The sequence below is a fragment of the Anolis sagrei genome, chromosome 11 (genome assembly GCF_037176765.1).
Source record: "Anolis sagrei isolate rAnoSag1 chromosome 11, rAnoSag1.mat, whole genome shotgun sequence".
In the NCBI taxonomy this organism is placed as follows: Eukaryota; Metazoa; Chordata; class Lepidosauria; order Squamata; family Dactyloidae; genus Anolis; species Anolis sagrei.
In genome coordinates, this window is record NC_090031.1 from 15880875 (window position 1) to 15905634 (window position 24760).

The 24760-nt window shown below is 45.3% G+C and overlaps 2 protein-coding genes across 2 annotated transcripts; both read right to left on the bottom strand.

The window, feature by feature from the left end:
• Positions 1–226: 226 nt before the first annotated feature.
• LOC132763604 (zinc finger protein 420-like) lies at positions 227–2106 on the bottom strand. Its single transcript, XM_067471936.1, has one exon. It carries the CDS (start codon positions 1894–1896, stop codon positions 433–435), a length of 1464 nt encoding a protein of 487 aa, XP_067328037.1. The 5' UTR covers positions 1897–2106; the 3' UTR covers positions 227–432.
• Positions 2107–8347: 6241 nt separating this feature from the next.
• Positions 8348–23076, bottom strand: LOC132763922 (N-acetyllactosaminide beta-1,3-N-acetylglucosaminyltransferase 3-like). Its single transcript, XM_060757750.2, has 2 exons — positions 22903–23076; positions 8348–9590 (listed from the first exon to the last, which is right to left on the bottom strand). Exons 1-2 carry the CDS (start codon positions 23031–23033, stop codon positions 8465–8467), a joined length of 1257 nt encoding a protein of 418 aa, XP_060613733.2. The 5' UTR covers positions 23034–23076; the 3' UTR covers positions 8348–8464.
• Between the last annotated feature and the right edge of the window lie 1684 nt (positions 23077–24760).

Sequence of the window (24760 nt, forward strand, 5' to 3'; positions counted from 1 at the left end):
ACGTACAACATCAGTATTATATATTACTATATTGTACTATACTATTATATTGTAATATTATTAGTAATATTACATGTAATACAAAATATATAAATTATAATATATTATTATTATTATTATTATTAGTAATATTATATTGGATTACCTTATGATATTATACATATTATATTATATTATTATCATAACACAGGAGACAAGATGGAACTGTCCCCTGGCCCCCTCTCTCTTCACTCTGGCCCAGAGCGGCACATATGCAGGAGACAAGATGGAACTGTCCTCTGGCCCCCTCTCTCTATGCAGCTAACTATTAAGGTACTGCAACTATAAAACTAAATGAAAAGCAAATTCACCAACAAAACATACACTTACAAAGACATCAACAAACAGACTTCGAAGAACCTCACACTCACAAACTGTTGTGAGTGAAATGCTTTACACACTGCAGGAATTTCTAAGGTTTCTCTCAGTGTGGGTTCTATGATGATAGTATAGACTTCCATACCGAGCAAAACTCTTTCCGCACTCCAGGCACCTATAGGGTTTCTCCCCAGTGTGAGTCCTATGATGGGCATGTAAGTGTGCACTTAGAGTGAAATTCTTTCCACATTCCATGCACTTATAGGGTTTCTCCCCAGTGTGAGTCCTCTGATGTCTCTGTAGGGTTCCATTGCTACTGAAGTTCTTTCCACACTTCAGGCATATGTAGGGTTTCTCCCCAGTGTGAGTTTTTTGGTGTGAATATAGATTTGAACTCCCAGCAAAGGTCTTTCCACATTCTGGGCATTTATAGGGTTTCTCTCCAGTGTGGGTTCTTTGGTGTGAATGTAGACTGTTGCTATGAAGGAAGCTCTTTCCACACTCCAGGCATTGATAGGGTTTCTCCCCAGTGTGAATCCTTTGATGTGAATGTAGATTATGACTCAGAGTGAAGCTCTTCCCACACTCTGTGCATTTATAGGGTTTCTCCTCTGTGTGGGTTCTATTATGAGACTGTAGATTTCCACTCCGAGCGAAGCTCTTTCCACACTCCAGGCATTTATAGGGTTTCTCCCCAGTGTGAGTTCGTTGATGCGACTGTAGTTGTACTCTCTGAGTGAAGCTCTTTCCACACTCCGTGCATTGATAAGGTTTCTCCCCAGTGTGGGTTCTATGATGTGAATGGAGATGTCCACTCTCAGTGAAGCTCTTTCCACACTCCAGACATTTATAAGGTTTCTTCCCACTGTGAGTCCTTTGATGCGAACGTAGACTTCTTTGCCGAGCAAAGCTCTTCCCGCACTCCAGACATGTATAAGGTTTCTCCACGGTGTGAGTTATTTGATGTGAATGTAGTTGTACTTTCTGAGCAAAGCTCTTTCCACACTCGGTACATTTATAGGGCTTCTCCCCAGTGTGGGTCCTTTGGTGTGAATGCAGATTTCCACTCTGAGTGAAGCTCTTCCCACATTCTAGGCATGTATAGGGTTTCTCCCCAGTGTGAGTTTTCCGATGTGAATATAGATGGGAACTCCCAGCAAAGTTCCTTCCACACTCCATGCATTTATAGGGTTTCTCCCCAGTGTGTGTCCTTTGATGTAAATGTAGATTATGGCTCAGAGTGAAGCTCCTCCCACACTCTAGGCATGTGTAGGGTTTTTCCCCAGTGTGAGTACTCTGATGTCTATGTAAGTGTGCACTCTGAGTGAAGCTCTTCCCACACTTCATGCATTTATAGGGTTTCTCCCCAGTGTGAATCCTTTGATGTGAATATAGATTATGACGTAGAGTGAAGCTCTTCCCACACTCGAGGCATGTGTAGAGTTTCTTCCCAGTGCAAGTCTCATGATGTGAATGCAGATATCCACTGTTAGTAAAGCTCTTTCCACCTTCAATGTATTCATATGCTTTTTCCTCCATGGCCAACAGTAATATTTACATTTATCTACAATATGGACACTTGACTTCTTGTTTCCTGAGGTTAAGAGTTTCACAAAACCAGTTCTTTGAGTGGATTTCTTCCTATATAGTTGTTGGTTTTTGCTTCCAAATTCCTCGATATTTACTACATCATGTTTCTCATTATGTCACCAGAGAATCCTCATTTCCCTGATTAAGAAAGAAGTAAAAGATCAGACACGAAGGCTAAACACATAGGTCACGTTGAAAATGGAAAAACCAAGAAATGTAGGCACAAAGGTCTCAAGTGAATACACAGAAACCAGCAAAGACAATCACAGATTCATAAACTGAGTTGGGGGGGGGGGGGGCATCCAGCAAGACACATCTGGATGGCTCTTTGTCAGGAGGGCTTTGATTACATTTTCTCGCTCTGGTGAAGGGAGTTGGACTGGGTGGCCTTAAGTATTTTCTGTTGGTCATGGGGGTTCTGTGTAGGAAGTTTGCCCCAATTCTGTCAGTGGGGTTCAGAATGCTCTTTGATTGTAGGTGAACTATAAATCCCAGTATCTACAACCCCCAAATTCCATCTGTGTTCATATTTGGGCATATGGAATATTCGTGCCAAGTTTGGTCCAGATCCATCATTGTTTGTGTCCACAGTGCTTTCTGGATGTAGGTGAACTACAACTCCCAAACTCAAGGTCAATGCCCATCAATGCCCATATTAGTCATGGGAGTCCTGTGTGCCATGTTTGGTTCAATTCCATCATTGGTGGGGCTCAGAGTGCTCTTTGATTGTAGGTGAACTGTAAAACCCAGCAACTACAACTCCCAAATAACAAAATCTGTGTTTTTTGAGTGATGGTCACTCTTTGGGGTAGTAGGTGCATTGTGTTCAAATTTGGTGGCAATTTGTACAGTGGTTTTTGAGTTATGTTAATCCCACAAACGAACATTACATTTTTATTTATATATACTAGCCGTCCCTTGCCATGTGTTGCTATGGCCCAGTCTGTGTATATGTATTTTGTGTTTGTATATATGTGTGCATATATTTGTGTATATAGGTGGTTTTGCATATATACACATACTCTCTTTCCTTCCTTTTCTTCCTCTTCCCTTTCTCCCCTTTCTTCCTTCTCTACCTATTCTTGGACTACAACTCCCAGCAGTCCTCCTGATTGATTTACCTACCTACCTACCTACCCACCTATCTATCTCTATCTAATCTATCTCTCTTATCATTCTGGACAATTACTGGGAGTTGCAATCCAGGAATAGGAATTTGGAAATATGCACGGATTGGGATGCTCTCAAAGAAATCCTGCAACTTGGAAGTAGAGCATTTGGGTCATGCTCCTCTCCTAATGGGCCTAGTCTAGGGGATGCTGGGAGCTGTAGTCTGGAAGAGTGGATATGCTATTGTGGGGGGTTTTTTGCCAGGGGGAATCATTTCTGCGCATGCGCTGTAGTGCCTTTTTGCTTTATTTGCCTTTTTATGTCCCTTCCACTGTGTTTTTCAGTGTTTTGATGAGTGATGGTCACTCATTGGCCTGAGAGGTGTCTTGGGTCCAAATCTGGTGTCAATTTGTCCAGTGGTTTTTGAGTTATGTTAATCCCACAACTGAACGTTACATTTTTATTTATATAGATGACTAGCCGTCCCCTGCCACGCGCTGCTGTGGCCACATGGGGGTTCAGAATACTCTGTGAGTGTAGGTGAACTATAAATCCCAGCAACTACAACTCCCAAATGTCAAGATTCTATTTTCCCCAAACTCCACCAGTGTTGTTTGACTGCCGACTGTAAAATGCTTCAAGTTGCCTCCGGGTTGAGAGGGGCAGTATATGGTAAATAAATAAATAATAAATATATATTTCTTGGGTCAATATATTTATATTTATGGCGCCGTCAGTGGTGCAGCAGGTTAAACAGCTGAGCTGCTGAACTTGCTGACCAAAAGGTTCGCAGTACAAATCCGGAGAGTGGGGTGAGTTCCTGCTGTTAGCCCTAGTTTCTGCCAATCTAGCAGTTCGAAAACATGCAAATATGAGTGGCGTGAGCTTCTGCCGTCAGCCCCAGCTTCTGACAACCTAGCAGTTCGAAAAGATGCAAATGTGAGTAGATCAATAGGTACCGCTTTTGTGGGAAGGTAACAGTGCTCCATGCAGTCATGCTGGCCACATGGCCTTGGAGGTGTCTATGAACAACGGCGGCTCTTCAGCTTAGAAATGAAGATGAGCAGCAACCCCCAGAGTCGGACACAACTGGACTTCATGAGACATTATATATATATATATATATATATACACACACACACACACACACACACACACACAGTATATGCCTCTATATCTATCTATTTTGCAGAATGGCTCCCACAGCCAGAGAGCACTGTGAACCCCACTCAAAAAAAGGAGGGGGGAATTCCAGACAGAAAACAATCAGGGCCAGATAACACCTCCCAACAAAGGATCCCCCGCCAGCAACCAGCCAGGCTTTGAAGCTGCAAGGCCATTCAATGCTAATCAAGCTGGCCAGTTGCAACATTCACGCTTTGTCTTCCTTCCCTAGCATGCTCCCAGTGCTGCTCCTTACCTCCCTTCTTGCCTTCCTCTCAGGAGAAGCCTTTCTCTTCCCTTTCTTTGTTCCTTCCGCCTGTGACATAGAGGCCCCGCCCCCTTTAAGCCCCGCCCTCCTTCCTGCTGTCATCCCATAATATCCCCCCCCCCCCCCACTTGGTCCCAGGGCGCCTTTTCTGCTGATCTCGAGAACACAAAGCAATGGTTTCAAACTGCATAAAATCATAAGAGTTGGAAGAGACCACTCCAAGCAAAGCACTCCTGACAGATGGCCATCCAGTCTCAATACTAATAATAGAGTTGGAAGAGACCACATGGGCCATCTAGTCCGACCCCCTGCCATACAGGAAAAGCACAATCAAAACACCCCTGGCAGATAGCCATCCAGTCTCAATAATCATAACAATAATAGAGTTTGAAGAGACCCCCTGCCATATAGGAAAAGCACCATCAAAGCACCCCTGATAGATGGCCATCCAGTCTCAATAATAATCATAATAATAATAATAGAGTTGAAAGAGATCCCATTGGCCATCTAGTCTAACCCCCTGCCATATAGGGAAAGCATTATGAAAGCACCCCTGACGGATGGCTATCCAGTCTCAATAATAATAATAATGATGATGATGATAATAGAGTTGGAAGAAATCCCATTGACCATCTAGTCTAACCCCCTGCCATATAGGAAACGCACCATCAAAGCACCTCTGACAGATGGCCATCCAGTCTCAATAATATTAATAATAATAATGTTGGAAGAGTTCCCATTGGCCATCTAGTCTAACCCCCTGCCATACAGGAAAAGCATTATCAAAGCACCCCTGACAGATGGCCATCCAGTCTCAATAATAATAATAATATAATAATAATAATAATAATAATAATAGAGTTGGGAAATATACCATTGGCCATCTAGTCTAATCCCCTGCCATACAGGAAAAGCACCATCAAAGCACCCCTGACAGATGGCTATCCAGTCTTAATAATAATAATAATAATAATAATAATAATAATAATAATAGAGTTGGAAGAGATCCCATTGGCCATCTAGTCTAATCCCCTGCCATATAGGAAACGCACCATCAAAGCACCCCTGACAGATGGCCATCCAGTCTTAATAATAATAATAATAATAATAATAATAATAGAGTTGGAAGAGATCCCATTGGCCATCTAGTCTAATCCCCTACCATACAGGAAAAGTACTATCAAAGCACCCCTGACAGATGGCCATCCAGTCTCAATAATAATAATAATAATAATAATAATAATAGAGTTGGAAGAGATCCCATTGGCCATCTAATCTAACCCCCTGCCGTATAGGAAACGCACCATCAAAGCACCCCTGACAGATGGCCATCCAGTCTCAATAATAATACAGTTGGAAGAGATCCCATTGGCCATCTAGTCTAATCCCCTGCTATACAGGAAAAGCACTATCAAAGCACCCCTGACAGATGGCCATCCAGTCTCAATAACAATAACAATAACAATAATAATAATAATAATAGAGTTGGAAGAGATCCCATTGGCCATCTAATCTAACCCCCTGCCATATAGGAAACGCACCATCAAAGCACTCCTGACAGATGGCCATCCAGTCTCAATAATAATAGAGTTGGAAGAGATCCCATTGGCCACCTAGTCTAACCCCCTGCCATACAGGAAAAGCACTATCAAAGCACTCCTGACAGATGGCCATCCAGTCTCAATAATAATAATAATAATAATAATAATAATAATGTTGGAAGAGATCCCATTGGCCATCTAGTCTAACTCCCTGCCATAAAGGAAACGCACTATCAAAGCAGCCCTGACAGATGGCCATCCAGTCTTAATAATAATAATATAATAATAATAATAACAATGTTGGAAGAGATCCCATTGGCCATCTAGTCTAATCCCCTGCTATACAGGAAAAGCACCATCAAAGCACCCTCGACAGATGGCCATGCAGTCTCAAGAAAAAAATATAAGAATAACATTTAAACTCTAGTTAAATACGTTTATTCCTGGGAGTCCAGTGGAGTCTCCTTCCCTGGAGGATCTTAAGAAGAGGCAGGATGGCCATCTGTTGGAAGGGATCAGAATGGGGGGGGGGGCAGAGAATAGATCCCATTATCCCCAGGCAGGGCTTACATTCAGCCGCCCTCCAATCAGTAAGACCTGGCTCTGGAGTCTGGGGTTGGCATCCCCTTCACTGGTCCATAGCAACCCTTGAGTGGGTCACTCTCTCAGCCTCCAAGGAAATGGGTCACTCTAAGGTTGGAGATCAGCTCTTAATGGGGACCCAGCCTTGGGGGGGGGGGGGCTGGGATTTGCAGGAGAAATGTGACAAATAAATGCAAAAGAGAGAGGTAAAATATTTATTTTATTTTTAAAAACATTGTTTTTCCTCCAATTCCCCTTGGGAATATATGAGGCATCCTTTAAGGGTGGGCTCTTCTCTTTTGGAGGGCCTTCAGCAGAGGTTTATATATGTACATACATACACATGTATGGCGTATACATATACATATACATACATACATAAATACAAATATATTCCCCTTGATATTTCTCGCTGCATTGCCAAATGGGTGCTAGAAGCCACAAGAGGGCACTCCAGACCAAACCACGAGCATCTTATGGCCACATAACTAAATGTATATTATTCCTTGTTCCATGTGTTTGTGTATGGGCAAACTTGGGCCCTCCAGGCATTTTGGACTTCAACTCCCACTATTCCTAAAAGCCTCAGACCCCTTCCTTTTTCTCCTCAGAGTTTAATCTATGCTGATGATCGTGCCATCACCGCCCAGGCAAGGAGCCTTGAAATGGTTGAACAGAAGCTTAAGCGGCCAAGTGGGGAAAGGGCCTGAGGCTGTTAGGAATGGTGGGAGTTGAAGTCCAAAATGCCTGGAGGGAAGGCCAAAGTTGGCCCATGCCTGACATATACAAAACTTATGAATTAGACACAACTTACTAATTACTAATAACCGTTTCTACTGTGTATTTGAAATTGACGGTTGAATCTGTAGATCTGGAGACTGCAGATACAGAGAACCCACTGTATGTAATTCAATTTGGAAAAAAGGAAGAAAAAATACATACACAATGCACAACAAGAGAACTCAGGCTTAGCTTCTCACTCTAACGTAGCGTTGCCTGAACTGACCTTAAGGTAAACAACTTGTTTAATAGACACCCATGAAATCATTCTACTTAAGCAGCTGAAGGGGGGAAAGGAAAGGGCCCGAGGCTGTTACGAATGATGGGAGTTGAAGTCCAAAACGCCTGGAGGGAAGGCCAAAGTTGGCCCATGCCTGGCATATACAAAACTTATGAATTAGACACAACTTACTAATTACTAATAACCGTTTCTATGGTGTATTTGAAATTGACATTTGAATCTGTAGATCTGGAGACTGCAGATACAGCGGACTCACTGTATATAATTCAATTTAGAAAATAGAAGAAAATATATATACACAATACACAACAAGAGAACTCGGGCATAACTTCTCACTCTAAAGTAGTGTTGCCTGAACTGAGCTTAAAGTAAACAACTTGTTGTTTAATAGACACCCATGAAATCGTTCTCCTTAAGCGGCTGAGGAGAATGATTTCATGGGTGTCTATTAAACAAGGAGAATGATTTCATGGGTGTCTATTAAACAAGGAAAATGATTTCATGGGTGTCTGTTAAACTAACATAGCATTGCCTGAACTGACCTAAGGTAAAAAATCTTGTTGTTTAATAGACACTCATTAAATCATTCTCCTTAAGTGGCTGAGGAGGAAAAGGAAAGGATCTGAGGCTGTTAGGAATGGTGGGAGTTGAAGTCCAAAACTCCTGGAGGGAATACTGAAGTTGGCCCATGCCTGATATATATCCATCCTTGCATTCCTGGACTAAATGGGTCCCCATTTTAATTGATCCCGAGCTTCCTTAGAAGGAGATGGGGGCCGAGTTTCTCTTTGGGATGCCTATTCTTCTTTCCTTTCTTCTTCTCTTCTTCCCTCAAATTTTGGGGTAGACAACCACCTTTTTCCCGCACCGGAGCCTTTTGGAGTGGATCTCCCTCCACATGAGCTGCATCTCATAGGGCTGGAAGCGATGGGTCAGGAGCAGTTCCCGGTAGTAGCAGGGGTCAAAGGAAGCAGAGGGGTTACTGGAGGGGACTCTCAGGCTCACAGTCCGCATGCCTGAGTGCGAGGCGGGTGCCAGGCCGGCCCTTTGGAGGCACATGCCCAGGAAGACGTCGTCGATTGGGAAGAGCTCTAGAGCTTGCGAGGCTTCGTGGACGGCGTGAGCTGTGTAGCCAGACATCAAGAGCCCCCCTCCACCGCAGTAGGGAGGGTAGTTCTTGGCGGCAGTCACTTGCTCCGGGATGTAGTACTTACTCCACTTCTCTCGGATGGGGCCCACGTGGGCGATGAGTTGCCCCACAAAGAGGTGGCCCGGAGGGACCCCCGAAAGGTAACGCACCATGTTGTCCGTGTTGGCGAAGACATCGTCGTCACCGTTGAAGATGAACCTGGCTGTTGGGCAGCGCTCCGCTAGCCAGCTATGGAACAGGGCCTGCTTGAGGGTCAAGTTGAAGAAGGTGTCCCAGAAGTCCCACTGTAGGACGTCCCCAAAGTCGGAGGCCTCCAGCTCTAGGAGGCGGTTGAGCTTTGTGGATTCACGGGTGTCAGGGGCCACGCCAAAGAGGAACACCCTCCGGATGTGGACCCCTTGGAAGGTCCGCTCTTGGCCCCATGTTTGGCGGATGGCAGTCCGGCGCTCGTAGTTCCCTGGCGAGGATTTGATGGCCAGCAGCAGGAAGACCTCCGTCCGGCCACACTTTTGCGGCGTGTCCAACAAAAGGGGGAAGTCCCGGCAGTGTTTGTAGCGCAGGAAATCCTGGATATGAGCTGGAAGGTCAGCAAAGCCGGAAATGTTGGCCACTGAGGTGTTTGCACGGCAAGCAGATCGAAGGGCCTGCCTCGTGGTTTCGGGGCCGGGTATCCAGGTCTCTATGGCTACCTCCTTCTGGACGGTTGGGCCTTTGTCACTTTGAAGGAGGAATAAGAAGCCGGTGAAGCCCACCAAGGTCAGGCCGATGACTTCCAGCTTGTAGGGCCAGCCCCGGACCATCCTGACCCTGGAAGAAAGAAGCAGAGATTGTGAGCCCATGCTTTCCAGCCTCACAGACACAGGATCACAAACCGAGCATCATTTGGGTACTTGTTTTGACCAGAGACTGTATGAGACTCTCACTATTTGCAGTGCCATGCCTTGAGCCCCATAGTTGGGACTGCCATATAAGCTCAGCCCCATTTTTAGTAGCACCCCCGCCCCCTGAAAACTCAAAGCAAGAAGCGGTTTGCTTGTGGGACTCCCAGCCGCAAGAACGCCATTAGCAGCAACACATTGTGTCTCAATGTATTGTCGAAGGCTTTCATGGCCGGGATCACTGGGTTGTTGTAGGTTTTTCCGGGCTATATGGCCATGTTCTGGAGGCAATTTTTCTCCTGACGTTTCGCCTGCATCTATGACAAGCATCCTCAGAGGTAGTGAGGTCTGTTGGAAGTAGGAAAAATGGGTCCCGTTGCTGATGAAGAGACATGGAGACATTGCAAACAAGACCTGAGGAACCTCTAGCCACAAGGTCACAGTGAGCAACTATGTGTTGAGCTCTGTTTGTAAACAAAGATGCTCTATGTCCATGCAGACAACCCCTAAAACAGACAGAGAGTTTCATCTATGCTGATGATCATGCCATCACCACCCAAGCTGGGAGCTTTGAAATGGTTGAACAGAAGCTCTCTGAAGCTTTAGGTGCTCTTACTGCCTATTACAAGGAAAACCAGCTGATTCCTAATCCATCTAATATGCAGACAACCCCTAAAACTGCCAGAAGGGACAGAGAGTTTCATCTATGCTGATGATCATGCCATCATCACCCAAGCTGGGAACTTTGAAATGGTTGATCAGAAGCTTTAGGTGCTCTTACTGCTTATTAAATGGAAAACCAGCTGATTCCTCATCCATCTAAAATGCAGACATGTGCTTTTCACCTTAAGAACAGACAAGCATCTCGAGCTCTGAGGCTTACCTGAGAATAATAATAATAATAATAATAATAATAATAATAATAATAATAATTTTATTTATAATCCGCCACCATCTCCCCAAAGGGGACTCAGGATGGCTAACATGAGGCCAAGCCCAAAATAATACAACATGGTTAAACACAAAATAACTAAAAAATACACCATAACAAAATATATAAAATAACAAATAAAATAAGCAATATAAAATAGTAAATAATAATAAAATCGAATCCCACTGGAGCATTGCAGCACACCCAAATACCTGGGAGTCACTCTGGACGGTGCTCTGACTTATAAGAAGCACTGCTTGACTATCAAACAAAAAATGGGTACTAGAAATAATATCATACGAAAGCTGATTGGCACAACCTGGGGATCACAACCAGACACTGTAAAGACATCTCCCCTTGCACTTGGCTACTCTGCTGCTGACTATGCAGGCCCAATATGGAATACATCTCACTATGTTAAAACAGTGGATGTGGCTCTTAATGAGACATGCCGCATTATCATGGGATGCCTACACCCTACACAGCTGGAGAAATTATATATATGATTTTGTCATGTGGGAGTTGTAGTTGCTGGGATTTATAGTTCACCTACAATCAAAGAGCATTCTGAACGCCATCAACGATGGAATTGAACCAAACATGGCACACAAAACTCCCATGAGCAATAGAAAATACTGGAAGTGTTTGGTGGGCATTGACCTTGAGTTTGGGAGTTGTAGTTCACCTGCATCCCGAGAGCACTGTGGATTCAAACAATGATGGACCTGGAACAAATTTGACACAAGCACTCAATACGACCAAATATGAACACAGATGGAGTTTGGGGGAAATTGACCTTGACATTTGGGAGTTGTAGTTACCGTGATTTATAGTCCACCTACAATCAAAGAGCATTCTGAACCCCACCAACGATTATCCTGGATGGTCTGGCATTGGACCTCCCCCAAGGTCCAGGAAGAGAGGGCATTCATTTATTGTCCATGCAAATGGGTGTGGTGATACCTTTTGTTAGGGGATTAGCATGAGGGGATTTCCTGAGCCAGGTGAATTGCTGGATTTTGAAAACAATGGCTTTTCCTTCATCTATATAAATAAAAATGTAATGTTCGTTTGTGGGATTAACAGAACTCAAAAACTACTGAACGAATTGTCACCAAATTTGGACACAAGACACCAAACAACCCAATGTATGTCCTTCACTCAAAAAAAATGATTTTGTCATTTGGGAATTGTAGTTGCTGGGATTTATAGTTCACCTACAATCAAAGAGCATTCTGAACCCCACCAACGATGGAATTGAACCAAACTTGGCACACAGTTCACCCATGACCAACAGGAAATACTGGAAGGGTTTGATGGGCAGTGTCCTTTGGTTTTGGAGTTGTAGTTCGCCTGCATCCAGAGATCACTGTGGACTCAAACAATAATGGATCTGGACCAAACTCTACACAAATACTTAATATACCCAAATGTGAACACTGGTGGAGTTTGGGGAAAATAGAATCTTGACATTTGGAAGTTGTAGTTGCTGGGATTTATAGTTCACCTACAATCAAAGAGCATTCTGAACCCCACCAAGGATGGAATTGAACCAAACTTGGCAGACACTTCTCCCATGACCAACAGAAAATACTGGAAGGGTTTGGTGGACAGTGTACTTTGGTTTTGGAGTTGTAGTTCACCTACATCCAGAGAGCACTGTGGACACAAACAATGATGGATTTGGGCCAAACTCTACACAAAGACTCAATATGCCCAGATGTGAACACTGATGGACTTTGGGGAAAATAGAATCTTGACATTTGGGAGTTGTAGTTGCTGGGATGTATAGTTCACCTACAATCACAGAGCATTCTAAACCCCATCAATGATAGAATTGGGCCAAACCTCCCATCCAGAACCCCCATGTGGGCCACAGCAATGCGTGGCAGGGGACGGCTAGTATATTATATTAGGTAAAGGTAAAGGTTTTCCCCTGACATTTAGTCCAGTCATGTCTGACTCTGCGGTGTGGTGCTCACCTCCATTTCTAAGCCGAAGAGCTGGCGTTGTCCGTAGACACCTCCAAGGTCGTGTGGCCAGCATGACTGCATGGAGCGCCATTATTATATTATATTATATTATATTATATTAAGCACAGCACAATGTCGAACTGTCCCTGTGACTTATTCAAGATGAGATATCTCTTGGCAAAGGAGGGGCAAGACGCGTTCTTCCACGAAGGCACCCCAGCTGCCAATGCGGAAATTATCTGCAGATGGAAATCTCTTAAGAAAAGAATCGAGAGTTTTCTTTGGCCAAAGCAAGAGTGAGAAAGAGATTAATGCAAAGGTCTGGACAGCCCTGCTTTTGCGGATTTGCCTCTTGAGTACACTCCAAGGCATATTTATTTTTCTTTCTGTTACGGAAAAGGTTGTTCTGGCCCCTAAAACAAAAGTAAAGCCAGGCAGGATTCGAACCCGGGCTCCAATGCTCATTAGTTTTAAATTCGGGATTTAAAATAATTAGTTTTAGGGGGGAATGTGACACAGGATGCAGGTGATGCCGTAAAATAGCAAGTGTCATCTACACTCCAGAATTCATCTGGTTTGACACCACTTTAACTGCCAAGCTTGAAGGCTCTGGAATCCTGGCAAGGTGAAAGACCTTGTAAAACTACAACTCCCAGTGGTGGTTAAAAGTGGTGCCAAACTGCATTCATCCTACAGTACGGATGCACTCAATATTTCACCAAACGACAACTTTGCTTCAGTTCCATTGCATGTGTACTGTAATCTGACCTGAGTCCCCTCGGGAAGATAGGGCAGAATATAAATAAAGCATATTATTATTATTATTATTATTATTATTATTGTTATTGTTGTTGTTGTTATTGTTATTATTATTATTATTAGCTGTACCCGCCATGCATTGCTGTGGCCAGTCTTCCTTCCCTCTTTCTCTCCTTCCTTTCTTTCTCTCCTTCCTTTCTTCCCTTTTTTTCTTTCATTCTCTCCTTACTTCCCTTTCTTCTTTCTCTACCTATTCTTGGACTGCAACTCCCATCAGTCTTGATCAATCTACCTACCTACCCACCTACCTACCTACCTACCTACCTACCTACCTATCTCTATGTAATCTATCTATCTTATCTATCTGGTGGATTGCTGGGAGTTGCAGTCCATGAATAGGAAATTGGAAATACGCAGGGATTGGGATGCTCTCAAAAAAATCCAAGGAGAAGAAAGCTTCCATCTTGGAAGCAGAGGATTTGGATCATCCCCCTCTTCTAAAGGCCTTGGTCTTGGGGATGCTGGGAGCTGTAGTCCAAAAGAGAGTGTGGATATGCTATTTTGTGTGTGTGTGTGTGTGTGTGTGTGTGTTTGCCAGGGGGAGTTGTTTTGCGCATGTGCTGTAACATCTTTTTTTTTGGGGGGGGGGGTTGCTTTTTAAATTCCTTCCACTGTGTTTTTCAGTTTTTTATGAGTGACTAGCTGTCCCCTGCCACACGTTGCTGTGGCCCAGTCTGTTGATCTGGAAAATAAAGTAATGAGAAAGTGTCTAATATATGTAATGTCTTTCTGCTTGTGGGTAAACAGTATTTCTTGCTGTTTCTTTATCAGTGTTGATGTGGAGAGTGTCTGGTTTGCCCACCCTGGAACATGCAAGATATCATTTGTCCTTCTTTAAGGGTCCCTTTCAAATCTATGATATTTGTGTGTGTGTGAATCATATCTATCTACCTATCTATTCTATTCTACCTATGGCTGGATGACTCTTTGACAGGAGGACTTTGATTACGTTTTCTTGCCCTGATGAAGGGAGTTGGATTGGATGGCCTTAAGTATTTTCTGTTGGTCATTGGGGTTCAGTGTGGGAAGTCTGCCCCGATTCTGTTGTTCGTGGGGTTCAGAACGCTCTTTGATGAACTGTGAATCTCAGTGACTACAACTCCCAAATGTCAAGGTCTATTTCCCCGAAACTCCATCTGTGTTCATATTTGGGCGTATTGAGTGCTTGTGCCAAGTTTGGTCCAGATCCATCATTGTTTGAGTTCACAGTGCTCTCTGGATGTAGGTGAACTACAACTCCCAAACTCAAGGTCAATGCCCACCAAACCCATCCAGTATTTTCTGTTGGTCATGGGAGTTCTGTGTGTAAAGTTTGGTTCAAATCCATCATTGATGGAGTTCAGAATGCTCTTTGATTGTAGGTGAACTAAATCCCAGCAACTACAACTCCCAAATGACAAAATCATAATTTTTTGAGTGATGGTCATTCCTTGTGTTGTGAGACGTTTTGTTGCCAAATTTGGTGTGATTTCATCAGAGGCACTGCAGACTACTTCAACCAGAGAAGTCAGCCATAGCAGAGCACCTGATGAACCAGCCTGGACACAGCATATTATTTGAGAACACAGAAATGCTGGACCACACCAACAACCACCATGTCAGACTACACAGAGAAGCCATTGAAATCCACAAGCATGTGGACAATTTCAACAGAAAGGAAGAGACCATGAAAATGAACAAAATCTGGCTACCAGTATTAAAAAACTCTAAAATTACTACAGCAAAACAGCAGAGAGAAAACAACCAGGCTCAGATTAACACCTCTCAACAGAACATTTTCCCAGGCTCAGCCAGGCCTTCAAATGCTAATGAAGGTGGTCAGCTGAAACATTCACACCTAGCTTCAGCATGGAAGAGCTCTTTGCCCCACCCCAGTCATTCCACAGATATATAAACCCATTTTCCTATTTCCAACAGACCTCACTACCTCTGAGGATGCTTGCCATAGATGCAGGCGAAACGTCAGGAGAAATGCCTCTAGAACATGGCCCTATAGCCCGAAAAAAACCTACAAGAACCTAAATAAATGCATCTCTAAACACCTTGTGCCTCCATTGCCCCTTCTCAACTGTTGCCTTGTGGATGGAAATGGGGCCTGCCGTGGCTTTGTGAGCTGCGGACAACAGAAAGGAACTGGAAGGAGAGTGCTCTGGGTTCGAGGTCAAGGCCACGTTCAGGATGCCTGGTTTCAGGGACATTTCTTGAAGCACGCCTTGGTTTCGCAGGAGATGGACCATGAAGGCCCTGCCCTTTGCAGACACCGCCGAAGGGCATCCCGAGAAACCAGAAGATCAGGTCCGGCAGGGGAAAAAAAGGGAGAAAGTTACTTGTGGCTCATCTGGGTGTCAAAGCGTTTAGCTATGCAAGGCACTCCCCTTTTAATCCGTGCAATGTAAAGAGAAGGCAGAAGGATTGTGATTTCCCTGTTGCCTCCAGCAAGCGGTTCTGCTTCGGCCCACGTTCGGCCTCAGGCCTGCACAAGCGTGCCAAGGAGTTGGCCCAATTCCCATGGATGATGCCTTCAGCACCACGGAGAGCGCAGTCCCATTTTTGACAAAGATTGGGAGAAAAGGTGTGCAATAACAACAATATAGTGTAGTATAAGTCATAGGGATCTTATAGAGCAGGCATGGGCCAACTTGGCCCTCCAGGTGTTTTGGACTCCAACTCCCACAATTCCTAACAGCCGGTAGGCTGTTAGGAATTGTGGGAGTTGGAGTCCAAAACACCTGGAGGGCCCAAGTTGGCCCATGCCTGGTTACAGTAATGCAAAGCCCAAGTCATAATTCCCATCTGTCCAGTGGCTTCGGGATTTACGGTGTGGATCCCCTCCCAAATCCTCACCAGGCCAAACCGGCTTTGCCTCCCAAACCCGCTATATCATAACCTCCGCCCCACTGAAGTAGAACTCTCCTTTGTCCTTTACGCCCCAAAGTTTGGCCTCTAAGTTATTATTATCATTTATTTCTGTCCTGAGCAAACAGGGTTGCCTTCCCCAGCCTTGTTTGAGTTGCTCGGAGGCAGGAGAAAACAAAACACTGCACAAGGGATATCCAAAGCAAACAGTACCTTTGCAAGGGCAGGGAGAAGCCAGAGAGGGTTAACCCTTCACGGTGGGGAATCTCTTCTTCTGCACCACTTTCGTTCCACTTGGGATGCTCCTTCCATGGAAACCTGGGAGTTGGTGTTGTCGAAGAGAGGGCTATAAGGACCTTACAAAGCTGCAACTCCCAGAGCTCCAAAGGGACCCAATCTCCAAGGGACTGCAGTGCCCAAAATTCCCATTGGGGGACACTGGGGATGATGGGTGCAGCAGTGTGAAAGAATTACTATCTATATATCTATATTATCTATCTGTACAAATTTATTATCTATCTATATATTATGTATACTAGCCGTCCCCTGCCACGCGTTGCTGTGGACCACATGGTTCTGTGTGGGAGGTTTGGCCCAATTCTATCGTTGGTTGGGTTCAGAATGCTCTGTTATTGTAGGTGAACTATAATTCCCAGCAACTACAACTCCCAAATGTCAAGATTCTATTTTCCCCAAACTCCACCAGTGTTCAGATTTGGGCATATTGAGTATTTGTGTAGAGTTTGGTCCAGATCCATCATTGTTTGAGTCCACAGTGATCTCTGGATGTAGGTGAACTACAACTCCAAAACCAAAGGACATTGCCCACCAAACCCTTCCAGCATTTTCAATTGGTCATGTGAGAACTGTGTGCCAAGTTTGGTTCGGTTCCATCATTGGTGGGGTTCAGAATGCTCTTTGATTGTAGGTGAACTATAAATCCCAGCAACTACAATTCCCAAATGACAAAATCAATTTTTTTGAGTGAAGGACATACATTGGGTTGTTAGGTGTCTTGTGTCCAAATTTGGTGTCAATTCATCCAGTGGTTTTTGAGTTCTGTTAATCGCACAAACGAACATTACATTTTTATTTATATAGATCTATATTTTCTATATACCCTGTATATAATAAAAGTCAGTGTTTGTATGTGTGTACGTTTGTATGCGGCAGTGTATGTGCCTGCTTTCCGATTGGCTCCCACTTCCACAGGTCACTGCGGCCCTCACAAAAGACGGATCTGGACCAAACTTGGCACACAGAACCCCCATTACCCACTTTATGTCCTGGTGGGGTTTGGGGGAGGATGGACCACAGATGATGGGGTTTGTAGTACATTCACTCACTCCCAGACACCACTGCGACCCCTACAAATAATGGATATGCACCAAACTTGGCACACAGAACCCCCATGACCCACTTTACACCTTGGTGGGGTTTGGGGAAGGATGGACCATGAAGGATGGGAGTTATCACGCACTCCCAGAGACCACTACAACCCCTGTGCATGATGGACCTGGACCAAACTTGGCACACAGACTCCCTCATGACCCACCTCATGTCCTGGTGATTCACAGTTGGCTATATTGGGTCTGTGTGCCAAGTTTGTTCCAGATACATCATTGGTTGGGTCCGGTGCTCTCTGGATGCAGGTGAACTACAACTCCCAAAATCAAGGCCAATTCCCAGAAACCCCTGCAGTATGTTCAGTTGGTCATCCGCCATCTGCACACTTACCTCATGAAGTCTGACTTGACCATGGTGGTCCATGCCTTAGTTACCTCTAGACTGGACTATCGCAACGCACGCTACATAGGGCTACCCTTGAAGACAGCCTGGAAACTACAAATTGTCCAATTTTCAGCAGCCAGATTAATACCTGGGGCTAGTTACAGAGAGCGGTTGACCCCCTTGTTTAAGGAGCTCCACTGACTGCCATTTATTTTCTGGGCCCAATTCAAGGTACAGGATATCACCTATAAAGCCCTAAATGGTTTGGGACCTGCCTACTTTCATGACCGTATCTCTCCCTATGAACCAACCCGGACCCTTTGATCTTTGGAGGAGGTCCTCCTTTTGCCCCTGCCAGTTTCACAAGCTCATCTTGTGGGCACAAGGGAAGGAGCCTTCTTCTCTGTGGCCCCCCAACTCTGGAACTCATGAGTTACCTGGAGAGATCAGGAAAGCCCCTACCCTAGAAACCTTTAAAAAGAACCTTAAAACCTGGCTCTTCCGCTGCGCCTTTGGTGAGTAGGTATACAACATGACACTACTGCTTCTCTCAATGCTTCTGTCACTGGAGTACACCCCCCCCCCCCCCGTGGGAAACCTTGGTTCCATAACCCTGTTTTTATGAGCTCCCTTTTGCAAATAACTTGCTCCTTTATCTCACCCAAGTTTTAAAACATTTATCCTGCATATGTGGCCCTCCCACTGTCACTGTGATTGTGTTTATTGTAATGTTATATTGCTAATGTATTCATATGTTTAATGTAAGTATGATGTTGTTACTTATGTTTTGGTTTTATTTTGCTGTAATATGTTGTTTGGCCTTGGCCTTGTGTAAGCTGCCCTGAGTCCCTGTTGGGGGAGATGGTGACAGGGTATAAATAAAGTTTATTATTATATTATTACTAGCTTTACCCGCCACGCGTTGCTGTGGCCAATCTTCTCTCCCTCTTTCTCTCCTTCTTTCAGTCCTTCCTTCATTTCCTTTTCTTCTTTCCTTTCTTCCTTCTCTACCTGTTTACTTCCTTCCTTAGCTTTTTGCTCCCATCCTTTCTTCTCTTTCTTTCCTTCCCTCCCTCTTTCTCTTCTTCCTTTGCTCCGTCTTTCCTCCCTTCCCTTTTTTCTTTCCTTCTCTCCTCCTTCCTTCTCTTCCTCTTTCCTTCCTCCTCCCTTTTTATTTCCCTTCCTCTTTCTCTCCTTTCTTCCCTCTCTATCTCTTTCCTTCCTTCCTTCGCTCTTGACTTCCAGTCTTCCTTTTCTTTCTTTTTCTTCCCTTTCTCTTCTTCCTTTCCTTTTTGTTCCTCTCTTCCCCTTCCCAAATTCTCCTTCCTTCCTTCCTTCCTTCCTTCCGACACCTTCCCTTCCCCTTCTTTTTTCTTTCTTTCCTTTCCTCCTTCCTTCCTTTCTCCCTTCTTTCCCATCCTCCTTCTCTCTCTGTATTCATTCTTTCCTACCTTTCTTCTTTCATATACCTTCTCATCTTCTCCTTCCTTCATACACCTTCCCTCCCTCCCTTCCTTTCTCCTTTCTTTCCCATCCTCCTTCTCTCCCTTTCTTCTTTCATATACCTTCTCAACTTCTCCTTCCTTACTTCCTTCATACACCCTCCCTTCCCTCCTTTCTTCTTCCTTCCTTCCTTTCTCCCATCTTTCCCATCCTCCTTCTCTCCCTTTCTTCTTTCTTTTCTTCCTTTCTTCTTTCATATACCTTCTCAACTTCTCCTTCCTTCATACACCCTCCCTTCCCTCCTTTCTTCTTCCTTCCTTTCTCCCATCTTTCCCATCCTCCTTCTCTCCCTTTCTTCTTTCTTTTCTTCCTTTCTTCTCTTCCTTTCTTCTTTCATATACCTTCTCAACTTCTCCTTCCTTACTTCATACACCCTCCCTTCCCTCCTTTCTTCTTCCTTCCTTCCTTTCTCCCATCTTTCCCATCCTCCTTCTCTCCCTTTCTTCTTTCTTTTCTTCCTTTCTTCTTTCATATACCTTCTCAACTTCTCCTTCCTTCCTACACCTTCCCTTCCCCTTCCCACTTTTCTTCTTCCTTCCTTCCTTGCTATTTACACCCCATTGAACGCCCTTTCCCTTTTTATATATATAGATTATTCATGGGGCTTCTCTGTGGCAGGTTTGGTCCCTATCCATTGTAAGTGGGGGGGGGGGGGTCACAGTTTCTTTGGATGCAGTTGAACTATAACTCCCTTTCCTCCAAACTTCTGTTCTGTTGGTCATGGGGAGCCTGTGCCAAGTTTGGTCTAGGTCTGTCATTCTATGTGGGTCGCAGTGGTCTGTTGAAGTTGAATCGGGTGAAGGTATTACAAATCCCATCATCTGTGGTACGGCCAACTTTGAATACTGGCAGAGGTTTGGGGAGGATTCTGGGAAATGTAGTTCACCCACACCAAAACTGATAATACCTAATATCCGAAAACAAACAATGCCTTTTTCTAATATCCCGGGCATCGCTGTGTCCCCAAGATAGTAAATAAATAAAAAGGAGTGAATCACATCAAGGAATACATGCAAATTTTCAACTCCTAAGGAGGTGAAATAGCTGCCAGTTGTGCCAAACTCATCTGCCAGTCAATTATGGAACTGACAATCCAGGTCCCATCATCCCCTAGCCCTGATTTTGCCCCATAAGAGGAGCCAGAGAGAAAGCAAAGGACCTTTCAGAGGTTGTGTGGTATCAGCGTACAGAGAGCAGTGGCCCAATGTGTTGATCGTTTGATCATAATTGAGGATTTCTGATTTTTCCTTCTTGGCCAAGATAAGTCCTCTCGCTAATTAGTTGCGTTTGTGTTCTTTGCACCCTGATAAGACAGCACCCTGATAACACACACACAAAACACCACAGCAAGGTCTTCCGGCCCTTTGAATTCCAGTAATCCCCTTGAGAAGCCATGCCATGCCAATAAGCAAAAGAGATGTAAGTGCCATTGAGGAAAGGAAAGGAGGAGGAAGAAGGGAAGAAGAGAAAAAACGGAGGAATAAAGGGAGGCGTAATATCAGAGAAGCATGGAGAAAGAGATAGAAAGAGTGAAGACAAAGGAAGAGGAATAAAGGAAGGAAAGAAGGAAGGAAGGGGTAATGTAAGGGAGGAAGGAAAGAAAGGAGGGAGAGAACACATGGAAAGAGAGAGAAAGAAACAAGAGAAAGGAAAGAAGGAAGGGATGGAGGGATAGAGAAAGCGGGAAGGAAGGAAGGACTAAAAGGAGGGAGGAATAATGGGAAGGAGAGGGAACGAAGGAAGAAATTGGGAAGGAAGGAAGAAGAGGGAGAGAGGGAGGGAGGGAAGGAAGGAAGGAGGAAGGAGAGGGAGGGAAGGAAGTAAGGAAGGAAGGGAGAAAGGAAGGGGGAAGGAAGAAAGGAAGGGGGAAGCAAGGAGTGGGAAGGAAGGAAGACAGGAAGGAAAGAAGGAAGGAAGGAAGGAAGGAAGGAAGGAAGGAAGGAAGGAAGGAGAGGGAGGGAGGGAAGGAAGGAAGGAAGGAAGGAAGGAAAGAAGGAGGGAGGGAAGGAAGGAAGGAAGGATGGAAGGAAGGAGAGGGAGGGAAGGAAGGAAGGATGGAAGAAAGGAAGGGGGAAGGAAGAAAGGAAGGGGGAAGGAAGGAGTGGGAAGGAAGGAAGACAGGAAGGAAAGAAGGAAGGAAGGAAGGAAGGAAGGAAGGAAAGGAAAGAGAGGGAAGGAAGGATGGAAGAAAGGAGAGGGAGGGAAGGAAGGAAGGAAGGAAGGAAGGAAGGAAGGAAGGAAGGAAAGAAAGAAGGAGGGAGGGAAGGAAGGAAGGAAGGAAGGAAGGAAGGAGAGGGAGGGAAGGAAGGAAGGATAGAAGAAAGGAGAGGGAATGAAGGAAGAAAGGGGGAAGGAAGGGAGTGAGGGAAGGAAGGAAGGAGAGGGAAGGAAGGAGAGCTAAGGATGGAAGGAAGGAGTGGGAAGGAAGGGAGGGAGGGAGGGAGGGAGGGAGGGAGGGAGGGAGGGAGGAAGGAAGGAAGGAAGAGAGGGAGGAAGGAAGAGAGGGAGGGAGGGAGGGAGGAAGGAAGGAAGGAAGGAAGGAAGGGGGAAGGAGAGGGAGGGAGGGAGAGAGGGAGGGAAGGAAGGAAGGAAGGAGAGGGAAGGAAGGAGAGGGAAGGAAGGGAGGGAAGGAAGAAAGGAAGGAAGGAAGGAAGGAGAGGGAGGGAAGGAGAGCTAAGGATGGAAGGAAGGAGTGGGAAGGGAGGGAGGGAGGGAGGGAGGGAGGGAGGGAGGGAGGAAGGAAGGAAGGAAGGAAGGAAGGAAGGGGGAAGGAGAGGGAGGGAAGGAGAGAGAGGGAAGGAAGAGAGGGAAGGAAGGAAGAGAGGGAAGGAAGGAAGGAAGGAAGGAAGGAAGGAAGGAAGGAAGGAAGGAGAGGGAAGGAAGGAAAGAGAGGGAAAGAAGGATGGAAGAAAGGAGAGGGAGGGAGGGAGGGAGGGAAGGAAGGAAGGAAGGAAGGAAGGAAGGAAGGAAGGAAGGAAGGAAGGAAGGATGGAAAAAAGGAGGGAATGAAGGAAGAAAGGGGGAAGGGAGGGAAGGAAGGAAGTAGAGGGAAGGAAGGAGAGCTAAGGATGGAAGGAAGGAGTGGGAAGGAAGGAAGGAAGGAAGGAAGGAAGGAAGGAGAGGGAGGGAGGGAAGGAAGGAGAGGGAGGGAAGGAAGGAAGGAGAGCTAAGGATGGAAGGAAGGAGAGGGAAGGAAGGAAGGAGAGGGAAGAAGAAGGAAGGAACAAACAAAAGGGGGAAGGAAGGAGAGAGAGGGAAAGAAGGAAAGTAGGGGGAAATAAGAAAGGAATAATGGAAGGTGTGAGAGGGGAGGGAGATGGGGAATGAAACAAATCTCAAACTTTAACACAAACAGTTGTACCTTTCGCGAAAGCCAAGAAATCAAGCAGTGCCGAGAACAGTAAGAATGATAGGAGCCTTTCCCTTACCTGGGCGTCTGTTGCTCTATCTCTGCTCCTGGCAGCGCACCTGAGGGCAATCTCACCTGAGCAGCTGGGGGTGGGACTAAGGGAAGGCCAGGATTGGAGCAGAGCAGGTGATTGACAACCAAGTGTGCCATGCAGATGCTCCCTTTGACTTTCTTCTTGCTCTCTTCCCCAACATTAGAAGGCAAGGCAAATAACCACATATTCGTAAAGTATTTTTGGGAGGGGTTGTACCAAATTGGAAAATCTATTTATTTATTGCATCAGAAGCAAATTGAGGGTACAGTTGTAATGTACTATATTTAAAAACGCAAACAAAGTTCAAAATTTGGCATTACACTAAATTTCCTTTGACATTTAACTGGCCACTTGGAGTGCCTCTGGTGTGGCTGTGAGAAGGTCCTCCATTGTGCATGTGGCAGGGCTCAGGCTGCATTGTAATAGGTGGTCTGTGGTTTGCTCTTCTCTACACTCACATGTTGTGGACTCCACTTTGCATCTCATAGTGCCAGAGCGCAGCCTGTTCAGCACCTTCCAAGTCGTCCAGTCTTGTGTGTGCCCAGGAGGGAGTCTCTCAACTGGTCTCAGCCACTAGTTAAGGTTCCATGTTTTAACCTGCCACTTTTGGACTCTTGCTTGCTGAGGTGTTCCTGCGAGTACCTCTGTAGATCTTAGAACAGGCTGCGCTCTGGCATCACAAGATGCAGAGCCAACTTTAAGAAATCAGGCCACAAAATGGAGTCCACAACATGCAAGTTCGGAGAAGAGCAAACCATAGACCACTTACTACAATGCGGTCTGAGCTCTGCCACATGCACAATGGAGGACCATCTCACAGCAACTCCAGAGGCACTCCAAGTGGCCAGCTTCTGGTCAAAGGACATTTAGTATAATGTTGTTTTTGACTTTGTTGTTGGTTTTTCTATAGTTTCCTCACTCCATTCCAGGACCCCCCGTGATAAGTGAAAATCCGCGAAGTAGGGACACCATGTTAATTTTAATATTTATACATTATTTTATATATTATTTTCTTACCCGCACTTCCTTTCCTGCCTCCTGGCCCATTCCAAGAGGGCCTGCCTGCTTCCCTGGCTTCCACAGAGCCTCCGGAGCCACGCAGGCAGCAGCAGGCCACGGAGGCAGCCCTTCCCCACTGCATCTCAGGCCGCCGCACTTCCAGGGTCTGTGGAGGCCAGGGAGGCAGGCCTTCCCCACTGCATCTCAGACCACCACACTTCCGGGGTCCCTGGCCTCCACTTGACGTAAATATGTAATATATTTTATATAAAATATAATTTTATATAAATATGTAGTATATTTTATATAAAATATAAAATATATTTTATATTAATATTTTCAAAAACCCGTGAAACAGCGAGTCCGCTAAAAGCAAACCATGAAGTAGCGAGGGAACACTACATTCTTCTTCTTCTTAGGCGATCCCTCGTTTTCTGAGGAGGATTGTCTTCCAGTATTCTTGTGGGTCCGTATGTGGCTGTGGAGCCCTATTCTTACTCTGCATCGTCTTCTGCAGTGAGGGCATTGGTTTCCAGGTGGAAGGCGGTCTCGGTCGGGGCTGGCTTGACGTGCTTTCCTCTTGGCACGCTTCTTCCTTTTGCCCTCCATTCGTGCCTCTTCGAATTCTGCAGCACTGCTGGTCACAGCTGATCTCCAGCTGGAGCGGTCAAGGGCCAGGGCTTCCCAGTTCTCAGCTTGGCTTTGAGCCCATCTTTCAATCTCTTTTCCTGCCCACCAACATTCTGTTTTCCGTTCTTGAGTTCGGAGTAGAGCAACTGCTTTGTGAGACGGTGGTCGGGCATCCGGACAACGTGGCTGGTCCAGCGGAGTTGATGGCGGAGGA